This window comes from Schistocerca nitens, chromosome 4 (genome assembly GCF_023898315.1).
Source record: "Schistocerca nitens isolate TAMUIC-IGC-003100 chromosome 4, iqSchNite1.1, whole genome shotgun sequence".
NCBI lineage: Eukaryota > Metazoa > Arthropoda > Insecta > Orthoptera > Acrididae > Schistocerca > Schistocerca nitens.
In genome coordinates, this window is record NC_064617.1 from 171,749,772 (window position 1) to 171,771,399 (window position 21,628).

General features: G+C 40.4%; 1 protein-coding gene across 1 annotated transcript in view; it reads left to right on the plus strand.

Annotated features, from left to right (window-relative positions):
* The window catches only part of LOC126253011 (retinol dehydrogenase 14-like), a 92,137-nt gene that overhangs the window by 10,523 nt on the left and 59,986 nt on the right, over positions 1 to 21,628 (plus strand). The window contains exons 2-3 of the mRNA XM_049954064.1: positions 7,197 to 7,289; positions 7,394 to 7,630. Coding sequence (XP_049810021.1) covers positions 7,197 to 7,289; positions 7,394 to 7,630 — 330 coding nt within the window. The remainder of the gene's footprint in view (positions 1 to 7,196; positions 7,290 to 7,393; positions 7,631 to 21,628) is intronic.

The window sequence follows — 21,628 nt, forward strand, 5'->3', positions numbered from 1 at the left end:
TGGCACAGATTTCTTTGGGAAACCTTAAACTAGGTTCTGGGCAATTTAGTAGGTTAGAAAAATATTGAGCCAATACTTCACAGTTTTCCTGGTATGTTAGGGCTAATTTACCATCTGGTTTTCTGAAACATAAATTTTGAGGGATATATCCTCGTATTTTATCTGCGAAAATTCTGTAGAAGTCTCTTGTATTATAGTTTTGGAAATTTTCTTCTATGGCACCCAGTTTTGCCTTTGTGTACTTCCTTTTTGCTTGCCTAATAGATTTTGAAACCTGTTTTCTAACCTCGTTAAATAAATGTAGACTTTCTTGTGATTTTTTACTGTTATATTCTTGAAATGCCTTTTTTCTCCTTTCCAATGCATTTTAACCGTCTGAATCCCACCAAGGGTGTTTGAATATCTTTTTCAAGGGAATAGTTTCCTTAGCTATTCGCGTGATTTTAGAATGAAATTCTTCCCATGTGTTTGCCTTTTCCTTCTCCCATTCTTCTTTTACTTTAGATTCTTTAATCTTCTTGGTGTCATATTTCTGTATTTCTGTTTTCTTCTGATGACTTCTTCATGCTGTAAACTTGATTTTAATTCTAGTTAGGTAATGGTCTGAATCAATGTTTGCTCCTCTGCGTACTTGGATGTCGTAAATTTCTTTTTGTACTGGTTATGAAATCGCCACATGATCTATTTGAAACTCGCCAATTTGTTGTATAGGAGATCTCCATGTCTTTTGTTTTCTTGGACATTTTCTTAGAGATGTTGACATTATCTTCAGGTTATTCTGCTTACATAGTTCGACGAGCCTTGTACCATTTTTATTGGTAAATTTATGTGCAGGATATTTGCCTACGGTTTTTTGGTGGATTTTCTCTCTACCCATTTGGGCATTAAAATCGCCGAGTAGAACTTTTGTATCATCTTTTGGAATCCTGGCCATTATATTCTCCAAATTTTCCCAGAACTTTTCTGTTTCTATGGGGTTTTTCTTGTTGTCTCCGTTTGTGGGAGCATGAACATTAACCATTGTGTATGTTTTGTTGGCACATTGTAAGCGCATCGTCATTATCCTATTATTTACGGGAGTAACTTCCTTGATGGAGCTGAGCACGCTCTTGTGTATGATAAACGCCATCCCGAGATGGGGGGCTCCTCTTCCGATTCGTTTATCCGTCTTGCTCTTAAAGATGCGATAGTTGCCATAATCTGATGTTTCTTCATCTGTAAAACGTGTCTCCTGTAAAGCTAGTATTACTATCTTTTGCTTTTCAAGTTCTGTTGTAAGGTTTAGAAGTTTTCCTGGTTGGATTAATGTATTTATGTTAAAGGTTCCAATGTATGTAGGTGTTTTAAGTGGAAGTTTGCCAGAGAGCTCCGACTTTCTCTGATGTAATCGTGTAAGTCCAGGTTCCCCAGAATCCGAATTCCTGGTTGCCATCTGTTGATGGGTGGATTGGTTACCACCTGGGGTAATGTTGTTATTACTTGCACGAGTCATACTTGCTTGTAATCAAGTTGGTCCAGTGTTTCCACTGGGTGTTTAGAACCAGGGATTGTTAGTTCCTGGAGCATTATGACCAGCTGCACATTGTGTGAACAGACGCTGACCAGGATGCCGATGGTTCCCACTTCAGACGCGTCCTGGATTTGGGTGTTGACGGTGCTTATTGTAATGGCGGCACTTACTCGCCATGACACAGCAACGTCTTCGGGTTCTGAGGTTTTTGAATGAGTATGACCCTCACCAAAAGTCACACTCCCACACTCTCGTGATGCTGCCACCTCGGTCCGGGACTGCTTATTTGGGTTTCCCCTTATTCGCAGCTGTCCACCATATCTGATGGATCATTCGCTATCCGCCACCTGCGACCCGCCCTGTACCTGAGGCTCGGATAGGGTATATATATATATATATATTTTTTTTTTGAACTCTAGTTCATTATAGGATTTCTTCCAAAAGCTAGCAAAGTTTTAATTCTGTTTTGTGTAGCTGTTAATAACTCAAGGCTTCTGCTACTTGGTGAGTGCTCTCTTTTACTCCTAAAGTGTTTACTTTATGCATTGTTCATTTTTTTGTGATGTATCAAGCAATATCACACTTCGACATATTTTCAAAAATTTCCCGAGCTATTTATGTATGTATGTGGCTGAATAGCATATACTTATGGCAAGATATACTTTTCCTAATAAAAATAAAAGGAGACTGGTTCCTTTCACAAGAAACATGGTGAAGTACAAAATTCTGGAATTCAGTAATTCATGTTTTAGGAACCTTGCTAACAACAAAACTGAGAGCTGAGCAAGCTCTTGAATCCAAAAATTTACCAACCTCAGGCAGTCTCAGCTTTCCAAGGATTCTTGACAGAGAAGGTATCAGTCTGCCAGTGCCTATCAGCTGTCATTTGCTTTAGAGAAGAGGGTAAGAAGTGGAACCCTTTTCTCTCCGTCATTCTGTAGAAAATGATTGATTCACGGGGTGATCCACAGATGTGGAACCACCTTTCTAAAACAAAAAAACAGCTGGATAAACAGAAATTTAAAATCAAGTTGTATGAGATGGAAGGGGAGGCCTGGGAAGGAACCTTTGAGGCTATTTTACCATTATTGTGGCCATTTTAGAAGCCACCATCTTGAATACTATTTGTAATTTTCAAAAGGAAAGAGAGGGAGGGGGTTCACGTGAAATACCAAACAGATAGATAATTACACTAGAAAAACAACAGTTCTTTCATTTGAGCATAGTTAAACTGATTCTCAACTTTTGTTGCACTTTGTACAGAAAAGGCAAATGCTGGTGATATAATATAAAGGCTAAAAGATGTGCTTGATGAGTTGTCCAGCATGTTGTAATGTTATTGTTAACCGTTCCACACATTTGTCACGGACTTAAACCAGCACATGCACCAGAATATGAGCACAAGTATCAACCATCCATTCTCCAAAGTGTGCAAGGTTTCTGGTCTTCACTGTACACAATATTGTTTTCACATGTCTTCACAGATAACAGTGTAAAGGACATAAATCTGGGGAATGTGGTGACCACTCCATCAGACATTTACAGCTTGTCCATCTCTGGGGAAACTAAATGTCCAGGGATGTCTGGACAGCTAGCCCATGCTGAGGTGGAGCATGATCATACTGAAAGAATGTTGGAAATGTCCTACCTTCAGCCAGCAGTTATGGCACCCTGAATGAAGAAGACATACCAATAAGAAAACCATACCAAACTAAGACTTTTACTGCAACAGTTACTATCAGAGGATCTGTCCAGTGAGGGTATCTAACTACCTCTGATTCTCCATTCATATATAATTAGCTTGATACATAAACAGTATGTCACATGGGTGGTGACAGTTTTTATCCAGTTTGTGTCTTACCTGTTCTGCTTACTTAACCAAAAATCTGGATTATCTTTAGTGAGATGTTGTAGCAGTTGCATTTTGTAAGGGTGCCACTTACGTGTGGCCAAATTTATCATTATTGATGTATGGAGGACCCCAGTCTCCTGTGAGAAGCAGTGACTACTGCACTCTGTCTCTTATTGAACAGTGCCAGAAAACTGGTTCATTTGCTTCATCCACAGTTGTTTTCAATTAGTCAGTTCTTGGTTAGTCTGTAGGAGAGCTAGTTTCATAGAATTTCACAAGAAGTTTTCCCAGTGGGTAAAGAGTGATCTGTATGAGTGGTGTTAGTTGAAATCTTTGTAATAACACGGGTTCTCTTCTCCTGATGTCAAGATGACCTCAATGTGTTCAACCTGTGTTAATGCTATCAGCTTTCATGTCACCTGTAAGGAAAAAATAATCAGTCATAATGCTAGGATGAGTAAAATTATATTCAAATGAAAGACACCATTGCTTTTCTTATGTAATTCTTTAACTGTTTCTCCTATCACATGATCCCCTTTTCATTTGAAAATTACCAGTTGCCTCCAGGATGGCAGCTTCCAAAATGGTTGCCAAATTGGTAACATAATAATAATAATGTCGTGTGATGAGGGCCTCCCATCGGGTAGACCGCTCGCCTGGTGCAAGTATTTGGATTTGACGCCACTTCTGCGACTTGCGCGTCGATGGGGATGAAAATGATTATGATTAGGACTACACAACACCCATCCCCTGAGCGGAGAAAATCTCCAACCCAGCCGGGAATCAAACCTGGGCCCTTACGATTGACAGTCCGTCACGCTGACCACTCAGCTAACAGTGGCGGGGCGGGGGTTACCAAATTGGTAACATAGGCTCACAGGTTTTTGCTCTTTCCCATTTCATACTACGTGACTTTAAATTTCTGTGTATCCATGTTTTGTGATACTGATTCAGTACACTATAGAAAGAAGGATCAAATGTGAACATTTATACATTTTTCCATATTAGAAACAAAGAGTTTTGCATTTTTCAACATATTTTATGTTCTCTTTTGGTACACTTTCCAGCGGGTATGATATTTCAGATGTAACAGCATCATAATTTCTGCTCTTAAAACACTTCCTGAAGTTGCCTGAATATTGGGGAAAGCACATTGCAGGCGATCTGGACTAATGAAAGGGTATTCAAGAGTAGCCCAATTCTGTTTCCTCTCCATTAAAATGCGTAACCTTGCATAGTTGTGCAGGAGTACCTTCGGTCAGATTTTGGAGTTTGTCTAGGGCAATTAGGGTGCCTGATCACTGTATGATAATGTGTAATATTAACTGGCCTTTATTTATTTATTTATTTTTTTTTTTTTTGAAAGTTAAGATACTAAATATCTTTATAGTATTAAAAAGTCATGCGAGAGTGGGACAAGAATTGTCAACCAAACATCAAGATTAGCAGAAATATGAAATTCAATTGCTTGGCCTTTGCTGATGATCTAGCACTGCTTGCAAATAGCATGGATGAGGCTAAACACCAAATTGAAGAACTAGAAAAAATAGCAGCAAAATGTTGGACTACGTATCTTGTTTGAAAAGACAGAAATGATGCCATCATTCAAGGCTGAAACACCAACCATTACACTGAATGATAACAAACAAATTAAAATTGTAAATAAATTCAAATATCTTGGGGAGGTTATAAGTTGGAATTAAAATTAGAAAATGTCAGTAGATAGCAGAACAACTAAACTGAAACAAGCGCAAGACATCACCTGCCCAACATACAAGAAGAAATGTCTTTCGATAAATGCAAAACTCAGGCACTACCACTCTGCTGAACCTGAAGCAACCTATGCTAGTGAAACACTGTTCAATATGAACACCAAATCAACCAAAGGCAAACTACAGAAAGTAATCAGAAGAATCCTTAGAACAATTATAAAGAAAAAATACCAAGTTCAGGGGCAGTGGCAACTATTACCTAACGAAGCTGTATACCAAGAAACTAAGTCAATAATTGACACAATGTGGAAAAGGAGACTACCAGAAACCAGGCTATTGAAACAACTGTTCACCTACTTTTGGAAAAGTTCATGATGATTTAGATGAGTTAGGCTTGAAAATGCAACAAATTGAAGGCAGAGAATAGTAGAATAACCTGAAACACAGTGACCCCAGATTTATACTAAAGACATTTACAAACAAAAAATAAACCATAACTGATGAAGAGAGGGTAGCCAGTTCAGAAAGGATGAAGAAGTTTTGGTTAGAAGAAGAGGAAAGCCAAATCTACAACTAGTACTAAGACTTAAATGTATATTGATTGAATAAAGTGCTCCAATGTGGGCATAAATTATGTAAATAAGTAAATAAAAAGCTTTAGCCAGGAATTCACATTATCTTTTATGCCAATATTTGACATAAGACTTCAATAGTGTTTATTTTTTGTATTGTCTGAACAGTCTCTGCCAGCAGTTTTTGATGTTGCTGAATGACAGTCATACAATATTTTATAAAGGAACACACTGCACTTTGACTGTTTTATTGCTTTTTTAACTACAACACTAGTTTTGGCCCTTTATGGCATTTTCAAGTATTTGCTAAAAGCAAGATTGGGTATGTAAGCCCGTGTAAAATTTCAAACAATGTAAAATGTCTTTACAATGATTGTAAACTGGTGTATAATTATGAAATATGTTCTTACACTTAAGTGTCCTGCAATATATGTTAAAGACATATACATGTTGTCAAGATCCAAGTTGGTAATAAATTAAGAAAATATTGGCTCCCCACGAAATTTCAGATGTAAAATCACCATGTTTTTACAGATCAGTAAATAATTGTGGGAGCACATCATATTCAGTAAAAACAGGATTCCATTGGTAAATAAATATGAGCACATGTTCCTAAACTGTAATGGTAGTGAAATCAAAGAATATGAGTAATCCACCTCAAATCCGGCCCCCTTCCACACCCCTATCCCCTTCCAAATCACCCCCTCCTCCATGTCTTTTGGTCTCTCTGACATTCTCTCATCTCCTGCTCTCTGTCCTACCAGCATTACTATATCAACCTAATCTAATGGATCATTATCCTTCCCTGCCCAACCACTCCCCCATCCCCCCATTCCTTAATGATTTGTATTTGTTTCTTGCCCCTCTCCATCCACCACCATAACTTTCTCCCACCTCTACTTATACTAAATATGATGTGTTCCAATGATTAATTAATGATCTATGATTTTGCATCTGGCATTCTGTGGGACACCAATATTTTTCTTAATTTACAGCCAACTTTGAGTTTGACAGCATGTTAGGTGTCCTGCAATATATGTTAAAGACATAAAATGTAAGTACCTATTATGCACCACATTACATTCATTGATTAAGACATTTTACATCTTTTGAAATTTTATGTGGTCTTACGGTATGAAATTTTTCCTTTTAGCAAAAACTGAGAAACGGCATACAAGGCCAAAACCTCGGTTGTACTTAAGTAAACAATAAAAGAGTCAAATGGTGGTGTGTTCCTTTAAGAAAAGTATCTGTAAAATTTGATCAACTCGCTATTTTCATTCACAAAATGTTTTGTCAATCCACACCAAAAAATATTTTGTTTGCATTTAAGCTGGAAGCTATTACCTAACTGTAGCTATGCATGCAATGGAACAATAGTGGCAGGTCTTACACTTATGCCATATTTGACTGCTCTCCTCACATGTAACTATGCATCACAAGAAACAGAGATCACTTTATATGCGATCCATCCTGGTATGTAGCATTAGGTTTCATATTTTCTGGCATTTGAAGCTACTTTTATGTACTGAATGGAAATATTTATGCAGGTATTGGAAAAGAAACTGCTAAGGACCTGGCAAGAAGAGGTGGAAGGATTATTTTGGCATGTCGTGACCTCGAAAAGGCCAAAAAGGCAAGAGGTAATTTTGTATGAATTTTATGATAAATTTTATGATAAATTTTATGCTGATGTGACATCAATTTGTATAAATTATGTGATTCATGAAAAGTTTCATCTTTTCAGATGAGATAATTGCAAGTACAAAGAATGAAAATATCATAATCAAGAAACTGGATTTACTATCTTTGTCATCTGTAAGGGAGTTTGCAGCTGATATCAAAGCCAGTGAAGAGAGGCTAGATATCCTGATAAACAATGCAGGAGTTGGTGCCATGCCACAGAGGCACACAGTAGATAACTTGCTTCCAACAATGCAAGTTAATTATTTCTCTACATTCCTTCTCACACTTCTTTTGATTGGTAAGTGTTGTCTACAACATCAAAATAATTCTATGTTGCCGTACCCATGATTATATCCTTTGCACACCATGAGAAGGGAACTTCTGAATAATGAAACCATTCATTTGTTCTTAAAACACTCATTCATATGCACAATTAAAAAATACTGCTAAAATATTAAAGCTTTCGACAAAGTCCTCCTTCTACTGTAGAAAATGCACATACATTCACACAAGCGCAACTCACACACACAGGGCCACTTCTCAGTGCACTGGAGCAGTCAGTATACAGTAGCTTGTGTGTGTGTTTTCTATTGCATAAGAAGGACTTTGAAAGTTTTAATGTTCTGGTTGATTGGTTGGTTGGTTGGTTCATTGGGGCTGAAGGGACCAACAGCAAGGTCATCAGTCCCTTGTTTCAAAGGTGGTCCATCCAGGCAGATTTACATCTCAGAAGAGTCATAATGATAAAAGGTAATGATAAAAGTGCAGTTGTGTTGTCAATGGTGAAAACAAAAGGAGGGAAGTCCACAAGTGGGCAACCCCAAGACTATGCTAGAGGCAGGAAATATCCCACCTCTGATGCAGTACAGGCAAGACCACCTGCTATTCAAAAGCATCCAACTCCTAAAAATGCAAAAGTGCATATTGTAAAAGGAAACTAACCAAATCTAAAAAATGATAAAAACAGAGTAAAAGGGAGAGAAAAGAGGATCTTGGCCAGGAAGGGGAGCCAGGAATTCCAAACACAGGTTACAGTGGGAGACAGTCCAACCCTCACCGCCCTGCCCCTATGCCTGAGGGAGATTAAAAACCTTAGAACTGAAAATAAAAACCACTCTCATGGAGGAAACTGAGAATCAGTTCAACCATCTGGGAATCATCCACCAATATTAAAGGTAAAGTGCGGGGAAGTCTTTACTTAGTACGCAGAGCCAAAAGAAGGGGGCATTCCACCAAAATATGGGCTACTGACTGGAAGGCACAACCACAAAGTTACACAAAAGAAAACCATGGGTCAGCCTGGTATGGCCGATGTGGAGGCAACACAGGGTGGTCGAGTCCTTTCAGGAGAGGTGGGAGGAAGAACGCCACGGGACAGGTGTCACCTTAGTTACGCGAAGTTTATTAGAGAGGGAGGCAGCCTCCCAAGAGTTGGCCCACGATTGTACGAAGTGGGATCTGATATGAAGCCTTAAATCCGCTGCAGGAGGGGTTACAGAGAAGTGGGGGTAAGTGACTGCTGCCCTAGCCAAACGATCAGCAAGCTAATTACCTGGGATACCAACATGGCCAGGGACCCAAAGGAAGTCAAGCAGCATGGTGAAGATCAGTGAGAGGGATATCGATGGCCAAGACCAAGGGATGGCAGGAAAAACAATGATCAATAGCCTGAAGGCCACACATTGAGTCCATACATAACAAAACACAATTGAGTTGGGAGTGTTTAATAAAGGTAAGGGCCTGGGAAATTGCCATCAATTCCGCAGTAAACACCCCACATACAGTTGGCAGGAGATGATTTTCCATGCCAACAGAGGACGTGAAGGCATATCCCACACAGTCAGCAGATTTAGAGCCATCAGTGTAAAAAACAACAGCATCCTGAAAGTCCCATAAAATTCGGCAGAAGAAACAACAGAACACCATCAGGGGAATGGAACCTTTTGGACCTCGGTGGGAGCCATCCAAATCTGGGGCCAAGGAACTAACTAAGGGAACGGGGGTGTTGGGGAGGGAACATGGGAGACAGGACAAAGAAGGAAGCTGAAAATCACGGCGAAGAGACACAAGGCGGAGCCCAACCGGTAAACCCGCCCAAGGGCAGGAATCAGGTGGGTGACGTCCTTGGACTGGGAACAGGATAGAATAGAAAGGATGAGTGGGAGAGGAATGGACAGTGATTGCATAAGAAACCAGAAGTTGGGACCGCTGAACAGAAAGGTGGGGGGGGATCCCAGCTTCAACCAGGAGACTATCAACAGTGCTAGTAGGGAAGGCACCAGTGGCCAAACGGATACCATGATGGTGGACTGAATCCAGGAGGTGCAGTGTGGAAGGAGCAACCAAACCATAAACTTGACAACCATAGTCCAAGCAAGACAACACTAAAGCCCAATAAAGGTGGAGAAGAGTGGAACGACCTGCACCCTAATAGGTGTAGGCAAGGAAGCAAAGGACATTGAGTTTAAGGAAACATCTTATCTTCAGAAGTCTGATATGAGGCAGCCAAGTGAGCTTGTTGTTGAAAAGAAGACTGAGGAAACAAATCTGTGGGACCACAGGTAATCATTGTGCATTGAGGTAGAGCTCCAGATCAGGGTGGACCATAGTATGGTGACAGAATTGGACCACCCGCAATTTAAAAAGAGAGAATTGAAACTTGCGTGACAGGGTCCATTCAGAGGCATGCCATATAGCTCCCTGGAGCTGCTGCTCTGCAGAGGCCATCAAAGAGGAACTAACCCAAATGCAGAAATCATCCACATACAGAGCAGGGGTGACCAAAGGACTGACAGAGGCCATAAGTCCATCTATAGGAATGAGGAAAAGAAGTACATTCAGTACAGAACCCTGTGGGATGCCATTCTCCTGGGTCCATGGGGAACTAAAAACAGTGCCTACTCGAACCTTGAACAGCCAATGGAACAGGAACTGGTGGATAAAAATTTGGAGTTGGCCCCGAAGACCCCACTCATGAAGTGTAAGTAAGATATAATGGTACCAAGCCATGTCATAGGCCTCATGAAGTTCAAAAAATACTGCAACCAAATGGTGGTGCTGGGAGAAAGCCTGCTGAACTGCGGATTCCAAGCAAAGTAAATGATTGATCAGAGACTATCCCTCTTGGAAGCCACACTGGTAAGGGGACAATAAATCCCAAGATTCGAGGACCCAATTGAGCCAACGGGCTACCATCCATTCAAGCTACTTGCAACCAATGTTTGTCAGACTAATTGGTCGATAGCTTTCGACAAACAGGGGGTTCCTACCAGGCATAAGGATGGGAACCACGAAGCTATCCCTCCATTGAGAAGGGAAGTCACCCTGTAGCCAAATACAGTTAAGCACCCAGAGAAAATGATGTCATTGTAGAGCACTGAGATGTTGAAGCCATTGGTTATGAATGGAGTCTGGGCCAGGGGCCGTATCATGAGAAGAAGAAAGTGCGGAAAGAAGTTCCCATTCAGTAAAAGGTTTGTTTTAAGATTCTGACTCACAAGGTGTAAAACATAAGATGGAAACTTTGGCCCACTGTTTCTGGTGAAGGAAAGCAGCAGGATAGGAGGTTGATGCTGATGCTGTTGCAAAATGTTCCGCAACAGTCAGTGGGTCCATGCAAAGGCCATCTGGGAGGGCAAGGCCTGGGAGGGTAGACAGCCGATGGCAACCTTGGAGAGAGTGAAGTGTAGCCCACACCCATGACAGAGGGACAGTAGAACCGAGGGAAGAACCAAAGCATTCCCAACCCACCTGTTTCCTCCGTTTCATTAAGTAATGGGCTTTGGCCTGAAGGCGTTCAAAGGTAATAAGATTGACAGTGGATGTGTGCCTCTTAAGTTGTTGCAAAGCTCAGCGGTGATCACGGATGGCAATGGCAATGGCTGTACTTCATCATGTGACTTGCCAGTGGCGAAATGGTGCATATGAGCATGGGATAGCAAGGCCAGCAGCACGAACAATCACATCAGACATGTCACGTAGGATGTTATCAATACAACCTGACAAGAAGGGAGGAAAAATGACCTGTGCAGTATAGAGAAGCCAATTGGCAGGTTGGAAAGACCACTGAGGTTACCTGTCCATTGGGGAGTGGGGAGGTAGTGAGAGAATCACTGGGAAATGGTCACTATCGCAAAGGTCATCGTGCGGCGACCAGTGTAATGAAGGGAGGAGAAGGGAGAAGAAAGAGAAAGGCCAATGGCAGAAAAGGTACCATGACTGGCACTGAAATGGGTAGGGGAGCCATCATTAAGAAGGCACAAGTCGCACTCTGCAAGAAATTGGCCTATGAGAAGACCCTGACTAGATGGAAATGCACTACCCCACAAGGGATGATGAGCATTAAAATCCCCGTGAAGGAGGAAGGGAGGAGGAAGTTGCTGAAGAAGGGCAGTTTAGGCAGCAGGTGTAAGAGTCCTGTCAGGAGGGAGATAAAGATTATGAACTGTGACCCCAGAGTCCAGGTAGACCCTAAGAGCAACCACTTCCAACGTAGTTGGAAGAGGAATCCATGTGTTAGCAACCTTCTTATGGACCAATGTACAAACACCACCAGAGACCCACAGGGGGCCAGCCAGATTTTGGCAGAAAAGCACGGAACCCACAGAGGGTCGATGAGTGATCATCAGTAAAACGAGATTCCTGTAGAACCATACAAGCTGCAGAGTAAAAAGAAATAAGGGATTTCAACTCTGGAAGGTGACAGTAATATCCATTAAAATTCCATTGGATAACCACAGACCGATGATTCAAATGGGGCATGAACAGGCTAAAGCAAGTCATGCCACTGGTTCACCATCCATCACCAACAGGGAGGAGGTGATATCCATGAACAGCAGGTCAGAGTCAGGTTGCGACACCAGAGGCTCCTTGTCTCCTGGGACTTATGCTTCTCCTCCTCCTTCTTCTTCTTCTTCTTCTTTTGTATTTGAGCTCGAGGAGGGCTGCACTGCAAAAGGAAGCCAGCTGCAGCAAGATCTGGATCAGAAAGTGAGCTGGTGACCTGGGGCCCACAGACTGTGGTTCTCGTGGTCATCGTGTGGCAGCAGACCTTTGGCCTGGAAGGTGCCTGGAAGGTGCCGGGAAGGGAGGTCCCGGGAGGGGTGCCCTTGACCGGCAGATGCTGAAGAAGTGGGACACTTCTCCAGCTGGGGAGGGGGAACAGCACCCGGAGGGGAGGGTGTGGGAACCGCAGGGGAGGGGGGGAGGAGAGGGGTTTGGGACTGTGGTAAGGAAGGGGGAGGAAGGGGGTGAAGATGTAACTAAAGCATAGCTAGACATCATTGACACAGGATAGAAGATGTGCATACTTCTTATGAGCCTTAGTGTAGTTTAGATGATCAAGGGACGTATTATACTCCTGTATGTTCTTTTCCTTCTTATAAGCCGGACAATCCGGTGAACATGGAGAATGATTGCCATGACAATTACCACACACAGGAGGGGGGGGGGGGGGGGACAGGAACTCACCTCATGGACTGGACGTCCAGACTCACCACAGAGAGGGGTCTGTGAATAGTGGAAAGACATGTGTCCAAAATGCAAACACTTAAAACATCTCACAGGTGGTGGGATTTATGGCTTCAGATCACATCGATAAACCATAATCTTAATCTTCTCAGGGAGGGTATCCCCTTCAAAGGCCAGGATAAATGCATTAGTCGCAATGCAATTGTCCTTCGGGCCCTTCTGAACATGCCAAAAAAGTGAACACCCTGCTGTCCTAGATTGTCCCTAAGTTCCTCATCAGTTTGAAGGATGAGGTCCCTGTGAAAAATTACACCTTGAACCATATTCAAAGATTGGTGGGGGATAATGGACACAGGAATTGTGCCAAGATGTTCACAGGCATGAAGGGACACAGACTGGGCAGCTGAAGCAGTTTCGATCAACAATGAACACAACCGAATTTTGCTCAGAGAGTCCACTTCACCTAACTTGTCTTCAATGTGTTCCACAAAAAATAAAGTCCTGATGCAAACCAGATAGTGGGGGAAAGGTTTTGCCCCCAGCTGACGAGCCTGACCCTCCTCCCATAGGGTAGCCATGGAAGGGAAGGCCGAAGGGGCAAAAGAAGCAGCACTAAAAAAAAATCAGTTCCATTCAAAGAGACAGCCATAGAAGAATGGTCATAGAACAGCCAGAATGCTGGACCCGTATGTGTTTCATTTGTATAGTGTCCACCCTGATACCACCCACTCCAATCAGGGGCACCACCCAGCTACAGCAAGGGCCGTTTGGCTCCAGGATGACAAGCAACCATTCCTAGGATTACATGAGGTGGTCACAGCTCAGGTATCAGAAGTTTGATCCCTGTGTTTTCAGGGGGCTCAACCAAAAGGGTACATACTGATCCCACCACATGGGCTGGCTATGTACCCTAGCATCAGATGATGACATGAAGGAAAATATGGAAGAAATTAGGAGGGCACATGCCGGAGACACTAGGTAAGGTGCTCTTCCCCAAATGGCTCACACTAGGGAATAGAAATTTAGTAATGGATGTCAAACCCCAGAGGGGGACCAGAGGATGCCAAAAGGCTTAGGTAATTACTCAACAAAACCAAATCGCAAAGCCAACATAACCAGGAGGATAGCGGGGCCAACATAAACAAGGACACCAAGAGAGGGAGAGGAGAGGGTGGAGGGAAAGAGCAAGACCAGGAAAGGAGGGGACAGGAAAGGAAATGCAGCCTGGGAAATGAGGAAGGCTGCAATAGCCTGGGCCCCATGCTTGCCATGCACGTACTCACAAAAGGACTGTGAGCCCCCTGGGGGATTTAATGTTTTGGCAGTCTTTTTCATTGTGGCTGTCTGCAACTCAGTACCTCTGTGTGGTGAGTAACAATCTATGCTTTCCATATTGTTGTTACTCCAGCCCGGACTTTCCATTGTTGATTCATTTGCATCTCTTAGATATGCATTTATAATTATTATTTCTTTCCTTTCTCAGACGTTATGTCTGGTTAAAAACGGAAAGTGATGCGGACCTTGATCAAGTATGACTTCCTTTTAACTTTACGGTATATGTTACATTGCATTTAGAACTTTCGGGTAATTGAACATGTATCAATAATTACAGATTTTTGTAGTTGTAAATGTACGTTTGGATATAGCTGTATTGCATTGATGTACTGGTGGATACTGTGTGGTATGACTCCTGTAGTTGATAGTATAATTGGTATAATGTCAACTTTATCCTGATGCCACATGTCCTTGACTTCCTCAGCCATTTGGATGTATTTTTCAATTTTTTCTCCTATTTTCTTCGGTATATTTGTTGTATTGGGTATGGATATTTCGATTAATTGTGTTAATTTCTTCTTTTTATTGGTGAGTATGATGTCAGGTTTGTTATGTGGTGGTGTTTTATCTGTTATAATGGTTCTGTTCCAGTATAATTTGTATACATCATTCTCTGGTACATTTTGTGGTGCATACTTGTATGTGGGAATGTGTTGTTTTATTAGTTTATGTTTTATGGCAAGTTGTTGATGTATTATTTTTGCTACATTGTCATGTCTTCTGGGGGTATTCTGTATTTGCTAGTATTGTACATCCGCTTGTGATGTTATCTACTGTTTCTATTTGATGTTTGCAAAGTCTGCATTTATCTGTTGTGGTATTGGGATCTTTAATAATATGCTTGCTGTAATATTGGGAGTTTATTGTATGATCATGTATTGCAATCATGAATCCTTCCGTCTCACTGTATATATTGCCTTTTCTTAGCCATGTGTTGGATGCGTCTTGATCAATGTGTGGCTGTGTTAGATGATACGGGTGCTTGCCATGTAGTGTTTTCTTTTTCCAATTTACTTTCTTCATATCTGTTGATGTTATGTGATCTAAAGGGTTGTACAAGCAGTTATGAAATTGCAGTGGTGTAGCCGATGTATTTATATGAGTGATTGCTTTGTGTATTTTGCTAGTTTCTGCTCATTCTATAAAGAATTTTCTTAAATTGTCTACCTGTCATTAATGTAGTGAATGTAATAGAGGGAAACATTCCACATGGGAAAAATATATCTAAAAACAAAGATGATGTGACTTACCAAACGAAAGCACTGGCACGTCGATAGACACACAAACAAACACAAACATACACATAAAATTCTAGCTTTCACAACCAACGGTTGCTTCATTAGGAAAGAGGGAAGGAGAGGGAAAGACGAAAGGATGTGGGTTTTAAGGGAGAGGGTAAGGAGTCATTCCAACCCCGGGAGCGGAAAGACTTACCTTAGGGGGAAAAAAGGACAGGTATACACTCGCCCACGCCCACGCCCACGCCCACGCCCACACACACACACACACACACACACACACACACACACACACACACACACACACACACACACACACATATCCATCCACACATATACAGACACAAGCAGACATATTCAAAGGCAAAGAGTTTGGGCGTATGTTTGTGTGTCTATCGACGTGCCAGCGCTTTCGTTTGGTAAGTCACATCATCTTTGTTTTTAGATATATGTCCATAATGTAGGTTTTTCATGTTGATAAATCCCCTTCCTCCTTCCTTTCTGCTTAATGTGAATCTTTCTGTTGCTGAATGTATGTGATGTATTCTATATTTGTGGCATTGTGATCGTGTAAGTGTATTGAGTGCTTCTAGGTCTGTGTTACTCCATTTCACTACTCCAAATGAGTAGCTCAGTATTGGTATAGCATAAGTATTTATAGCTTTTGTCTTGTTTCTTGCTGTCAATTCTGTTTTCAGTGTTTTTGTTAGTCTTTGTCTATATTTTTCTTTTAGTCCTTCTTTAATATTTGTATTATCTATTCCTATTTTTTGTCTGTAGCCTAGATATTTATAAGCATCTGTTTTTTCCATTGCTTCTATGCAGTCGATGTGGTTATCCAATATGTAATCTTCTTGTTTAGTGTGTTTTGCCTTGACTATGCTATTGTTCTTACATTTGTCTGTTCCAAAAGCCATATTTGTATCATTGCTGAATACTTCTGTTATCTTTAGTAATTGGTTGAGTTGTTGCTGCCAGTAGTTTTATATCATCCATGTATAGCAAATGTGTGATTTTGTGTGGGTATGTTCCAGTAATATTGTATCCATAATTTGTATTATTTAGCATGTTGGATAGTGGGTTCAGAGCAAGGCAGAACCAGAAAGGACTTAATGAGTCTCCTTGGTATATTCCACGCTTAATCTGTATTGGCTGTGATGTGATATTATTTGAATCTGTTTGGATATTAAGTGTGGTTTTCCAATTTTTCATTACTATGTTTAGGAACTGTATCAATTTAGGATCTACTTTGTATATTTCCAATATTTGTAGTAACCATGAGTGGGGTACAGTATCAAAAGCTTTTTGGTAATCAATGTATGCGTAGTGTAGCGACCTTTGTTTAGTTTTAGCTTGATATGTCACCTCGGCATCTATTATCAGTTGCTCTTTACATCCTCGTGCTCCTTTGCAACAGCCTTTTTGTTCTTCATTTATAATGTTGTTCTGTGTTGTATGGGTCATTAATTTCTGTTTAATGATTGAAGTTAATATTTTGTATATTGTTGGTAGGCATGTTATGGGGCGATATTTAGCTGGGTTCGCTGTGTCTGCTTGATCTTTAGGTTTCAGATAAGTTATTCCATGTGTAAGTGTATCAGGGAATGTGTATGGGTCTGCAATGTAACTGTTAAATAATTTAGTTAGATGTGAATGTGTTGAGGTGAACTTCTTTCACCAGAAATTTGCTATTTTATCTTTTCCAGGGGCTTTCCAATTGTGAGTGGAATTAATTGCTTGGGTGACTTCATGTTGCAAAATTATCACTTCAGGCATTTGTGGTATCATCTTGTATGTGTCTGCTTCTGCTTGTTCCACCGTGCATGCCTGTTATGTTGTACCAGGTTTGACCATATGTTGCTCCAGAAGTGTTCCATGTCTGTTATGTTTGGTGGATTGTCTATTTTAATGTGTGTGTTATCTATTGTCTGGTAAAATTTCTTTTGGTTTGTGTTGAATGTTTGGTTTTGTTTCTTTCTATTTTCACTTTTTTTGTATCTTCTGAGTCGTTTGGCTAATGCTTGTAATTTCTGCTTCCTTTCGTCTAATTGCTCTGTCACTTCTTGTTGTGAGATTTTACCTAACCTTTTTCATTTTTTTTCCGAGATTTCATTTCTTATAAATTGTGTTAGCTGTCCGATGTCTTTTCTCAGTTTTTCTATTTTGATCTGTAGCCTGTGTTGCCATGCCGGTTTTGTGGGTTTCTTCTGTGTGTTGGTTGGTTCTGATCTCTGCCTAGTGTGTATATTAAGTGTAATGAGTGCTCCTATATAAACCAGTAGTTGTAATTCTTCCATAGTTGTGTTTTCATTTATTTTGTTGTGTATGATTGTGTTGATAGTTTTTATTGTTGTTTCGACTTGTGGGTTATTTGGTGGTCTATGCAAGAATGGTCTAATGTCTGTATTTGTGTCTTTGTATTCTATATATGTTAGCTGAAATTTTTCTTCTATATCTAACATCTGTGTCACTTCGTGTTCTATTTGTGCTTGTTCTGGTGGCTGTCTTACGATTTCGTTTTCCTCTGATTGTTTAATTGGTGCGTGTTGTTCTTTGTTTGTTTGCTCTGGGATGTTTGAGTCCATTACTGTATTTTCTTCTTCTTCTTCTGATTGCACATTATTTTGTTCCAGTATTTTTTGTACTTGTTGTTTGATGTTTTCTAATTCTGACTGGGGTATCCTGTTATTTTTTATTATTACACGGATCTGATCAGCTAGTCGTTGTTCTGTTAAAAATTTTAATTCTGGGTATCTGGTAATAAATGTATATACTTGTGATCTGTATCCAGTTGTGTTGGTTCCTAGGTTTGTTGCTTGGTAATAACAGAACATGAGGTGTCGTTTAACTTCATCTGACCATCTCATCTTCTGTCTTTGTTTTCCTTCTAGGGTGGTTGCAGGAAGCATATCCTGCAAAACACCTCTATTTGGATTTAAATCATATTCCAGTTGGCTAGCAGTGTTGTTACCATTGTGGGCGGGCATAGGGTTCAAGCGTCGTCCCCGACCATGACGGCGCTTGTCCGAGGCTTCTTTAGTTCTGTCCTGAACCAACTAATCACACTAAAAGGGGGGTTAGCCCTATTAGTGGTTTGTTCTTTTCGTCGCCTTTTATGACTGGCAGAACATACCGGAGGCCTATTCTTTATTATTATTATTATTATTATTATTATTATTATTATTATTTCGCATTTTTACCCTTATACAGTGTTCAAACTTGAATGTTACCTTATATTCAAATTTTTCTTGCTTCCTTATTGTTTTCCCCTTCCCAAATTTCTTCATTCTTTGACTATGTTCCTGTTTCCTATGTTCTGTCCATTTTTTCCCTGTTTATTTCTTTCTTTTTACTTCAAATTTTGCATTCATAATTTTGTTTCTAAATTTGTCTCTTTCCTGTATCATTTACCTATTGATCCCTGATTGTGTTATGTCTTCTTCTATTTCTCGAAGACAGTTGTCATTTTGATTGAGCTGTTTATTGTGCTAAAATCCTCTTTGTGAGTCTGTTGTTGTTCATTCTATGTTAATGTCCATAGATGTTAGTCAGCATTTTCTGATCATGTCTGTGAGTCTCTCTATGTTTGTATAATTCTTTGGATAGTCAGTTCACCACTATATCATCACTGTGTGTTGCTAAGGAAAATTTTCTGAGGATTTTACATTCTGTTTACTCTGTCTCACTAAGACTGGAAGCAAAATGGTATAGTTATATGTGTGTCTTCAGTCTTTCAAAAATGACTGTAAGAAGCTGAAAATGGACTAAAATTGTTACAAAAGCAAGCAGTGGACTGAATAAGTACATCTTGACTGGGAGAAAAAGTGGAGATGGGAGTAGTTATCACCCAGGGCAGCATTGTGCACTTGACACCATTTTTGAGAAAGTCAAGTTGGAAGCAATATGTATTATGGGCAACTGATGTGGATTTACGTCTCAGTAGATCAGTGGGAAAAATAAATTGTTTTAACTCACAAAACAATCACTCACCTTCACACTGCCATGTTATCAATGTACATGTCACCCACTGACACTATTTTGTCATATTAATATTTCTGATGTCAAGTGAATCATAGTTGCATATAAGTCAATCCAATGACATATGTTTCTGATGTGACATGTTCCTTCATTAGTTGTGTGTTGGAATTATTAGGGCCAAACAGGCAACTTCTGGTTTAGCATATATTAACTAGTGTCTCTGTCACTATGTACATTAACTGTGACCCATAATTTTAATTGACTACAATGAATGCATTTGGTTCTTTTCTTAGTCCTACGTATGTATTTATAATGACATTACATTCAAAGCTTATCCTTCCAACCCACTTCATCCTCATCCTTGATGAAGCTTTATTCACCATACATAACATTTATCATGATGAAACATAACTGTACATGTATAAAAACCCTTATAATAATGAAACACTGTTTCCTCGAATGCAATACAGAACCACGCAGGTGTCTAGATGCTGCTCTCAGTAACTAGACAATAGATATCCTGCCTACCACTGACAGAATTTGAGAATATTGCAAATGGAAAATAGTTTTCTGGTACAGCTTGGTTCAAATTCCCTCCCCCTCCCCCTCACTATTTCCCGCTCCTCCATGACCCCACTCGCATAATCATCTCTCTCACTCCTCTCTTTTATGTTGCAAACAAAAACCTTTCTTTCTGAACCAACTACCTTCATTGTCTATCACTATTCACACAGTACTTGCATTTCCCAACCACCTCTGAAACCAATGTTGCTAATGTAAGACTATGTCATGGTGCTTGCCTCAGATCTAAGCCAGTTTGAATTTTGGTGGTGGATTAAATTTTTGCTGCCAATATTTGACCAGTAAGGGGAGGAGAGATGGTGGCATCAAGTTCATGATCATCAGTCTTTGCATCAGTGTCCAGGATTATATTCCAAATAGCTCCACAATGTCTCATGCAGTGAGGGCATGTGACACTGTTGATGGTTAACCATTTGTAGGATGTGGATGCAGATCTTGATGCACACTTGGTGCTATTCAAGAGGGGCAGGTTACATGCCAGCAGTAGTTTTCCCTCTCCCCCTTCTCTCATCATCATCATCATCAATATCACCACCACCACCACCACCACCACCACCACCATCATCATCATAAATATCATCATCATCATCACCACATGTATCCATTACACTCACCTATGCTGCAAAAACATGTAACATATTTTCAAAGGAAGGAGCCAACACGAACTGAAGAAAAACACCATTTCTGACTAGGCAGCTGAACGCACCTCACGGTATATCTCAGGCAACAAGGCCATTTGACATTTAATTTGAAGTGCTCCCGTCACTACCTCACAACACTGCCCCCCCCCACCCCACCCCCCACCCTCTCTCTCTCTCTCTCTCTCTCTCTCTCTCTCTCTCTCTCTCTCTCTCTCTCTCTCTGTGTGTGTGTGTGTGTGTGTGTGTGTTTTTATTTTATTTTTCACTTGGATGGTTGTTAGTAGGACTGCAGTAATGTGCTTGCTGAGCTGGCTACATGAAAATTACTTCACAATTCCCTCCAGTATTCATGATTCATGATAGCACCACAAGCATGTCACATATTTGAGAAAAGCATCTACACAAACAGGGCAAAAGTGAGGCTGCATTTATCTGTACCCTGATCAGGTTAGAAACTATATCTGTGAATTTCTGTCATTACTTATGAAATTGTTCCTGCTTCCCTAGAACATGGCTCTAGATACTCCACCCTCAGAAGGTGGTAATCAGTTCTGCCACACCCCTAATTTGACACTGCCTGGCTAGTCTCAGCCACACCAGTTCTAGCTAGATCCGTACAATTTCTGAGTACTGAAGGAGAAATGTGAAACATGAAAACACTCCAAAGACAACACAGATATTGATGAAGTTCCTCATTAAGAGAGAAAATTGGAAATAAAAAGACATAGAAAGTTAGAAAAGAGGGGGCTTTGTATGAGGAGGAATGAAGTAAGGCAAAATTTTTTCTCAGGATAATGGATGTAAGAATTTTTCGTCTTCTTAAATAATTCTTTGAAACAATTCCCAGCCATGATTTGTATTTCAGGTTAAAAAATACTAGAAATAACATGGAAAAGCAATGTAATTAAATGTATGACTAACTTACTCATTCTTGATGTTGGTGGCCACTAAAACTGTGGTGTGAATAGTGTATGATTTTGACAGATGCAGAAATTGGTAATGATTCATTTCCTTTGTATGGTTTTCTATTCATACTGTTAATTGAACATAACT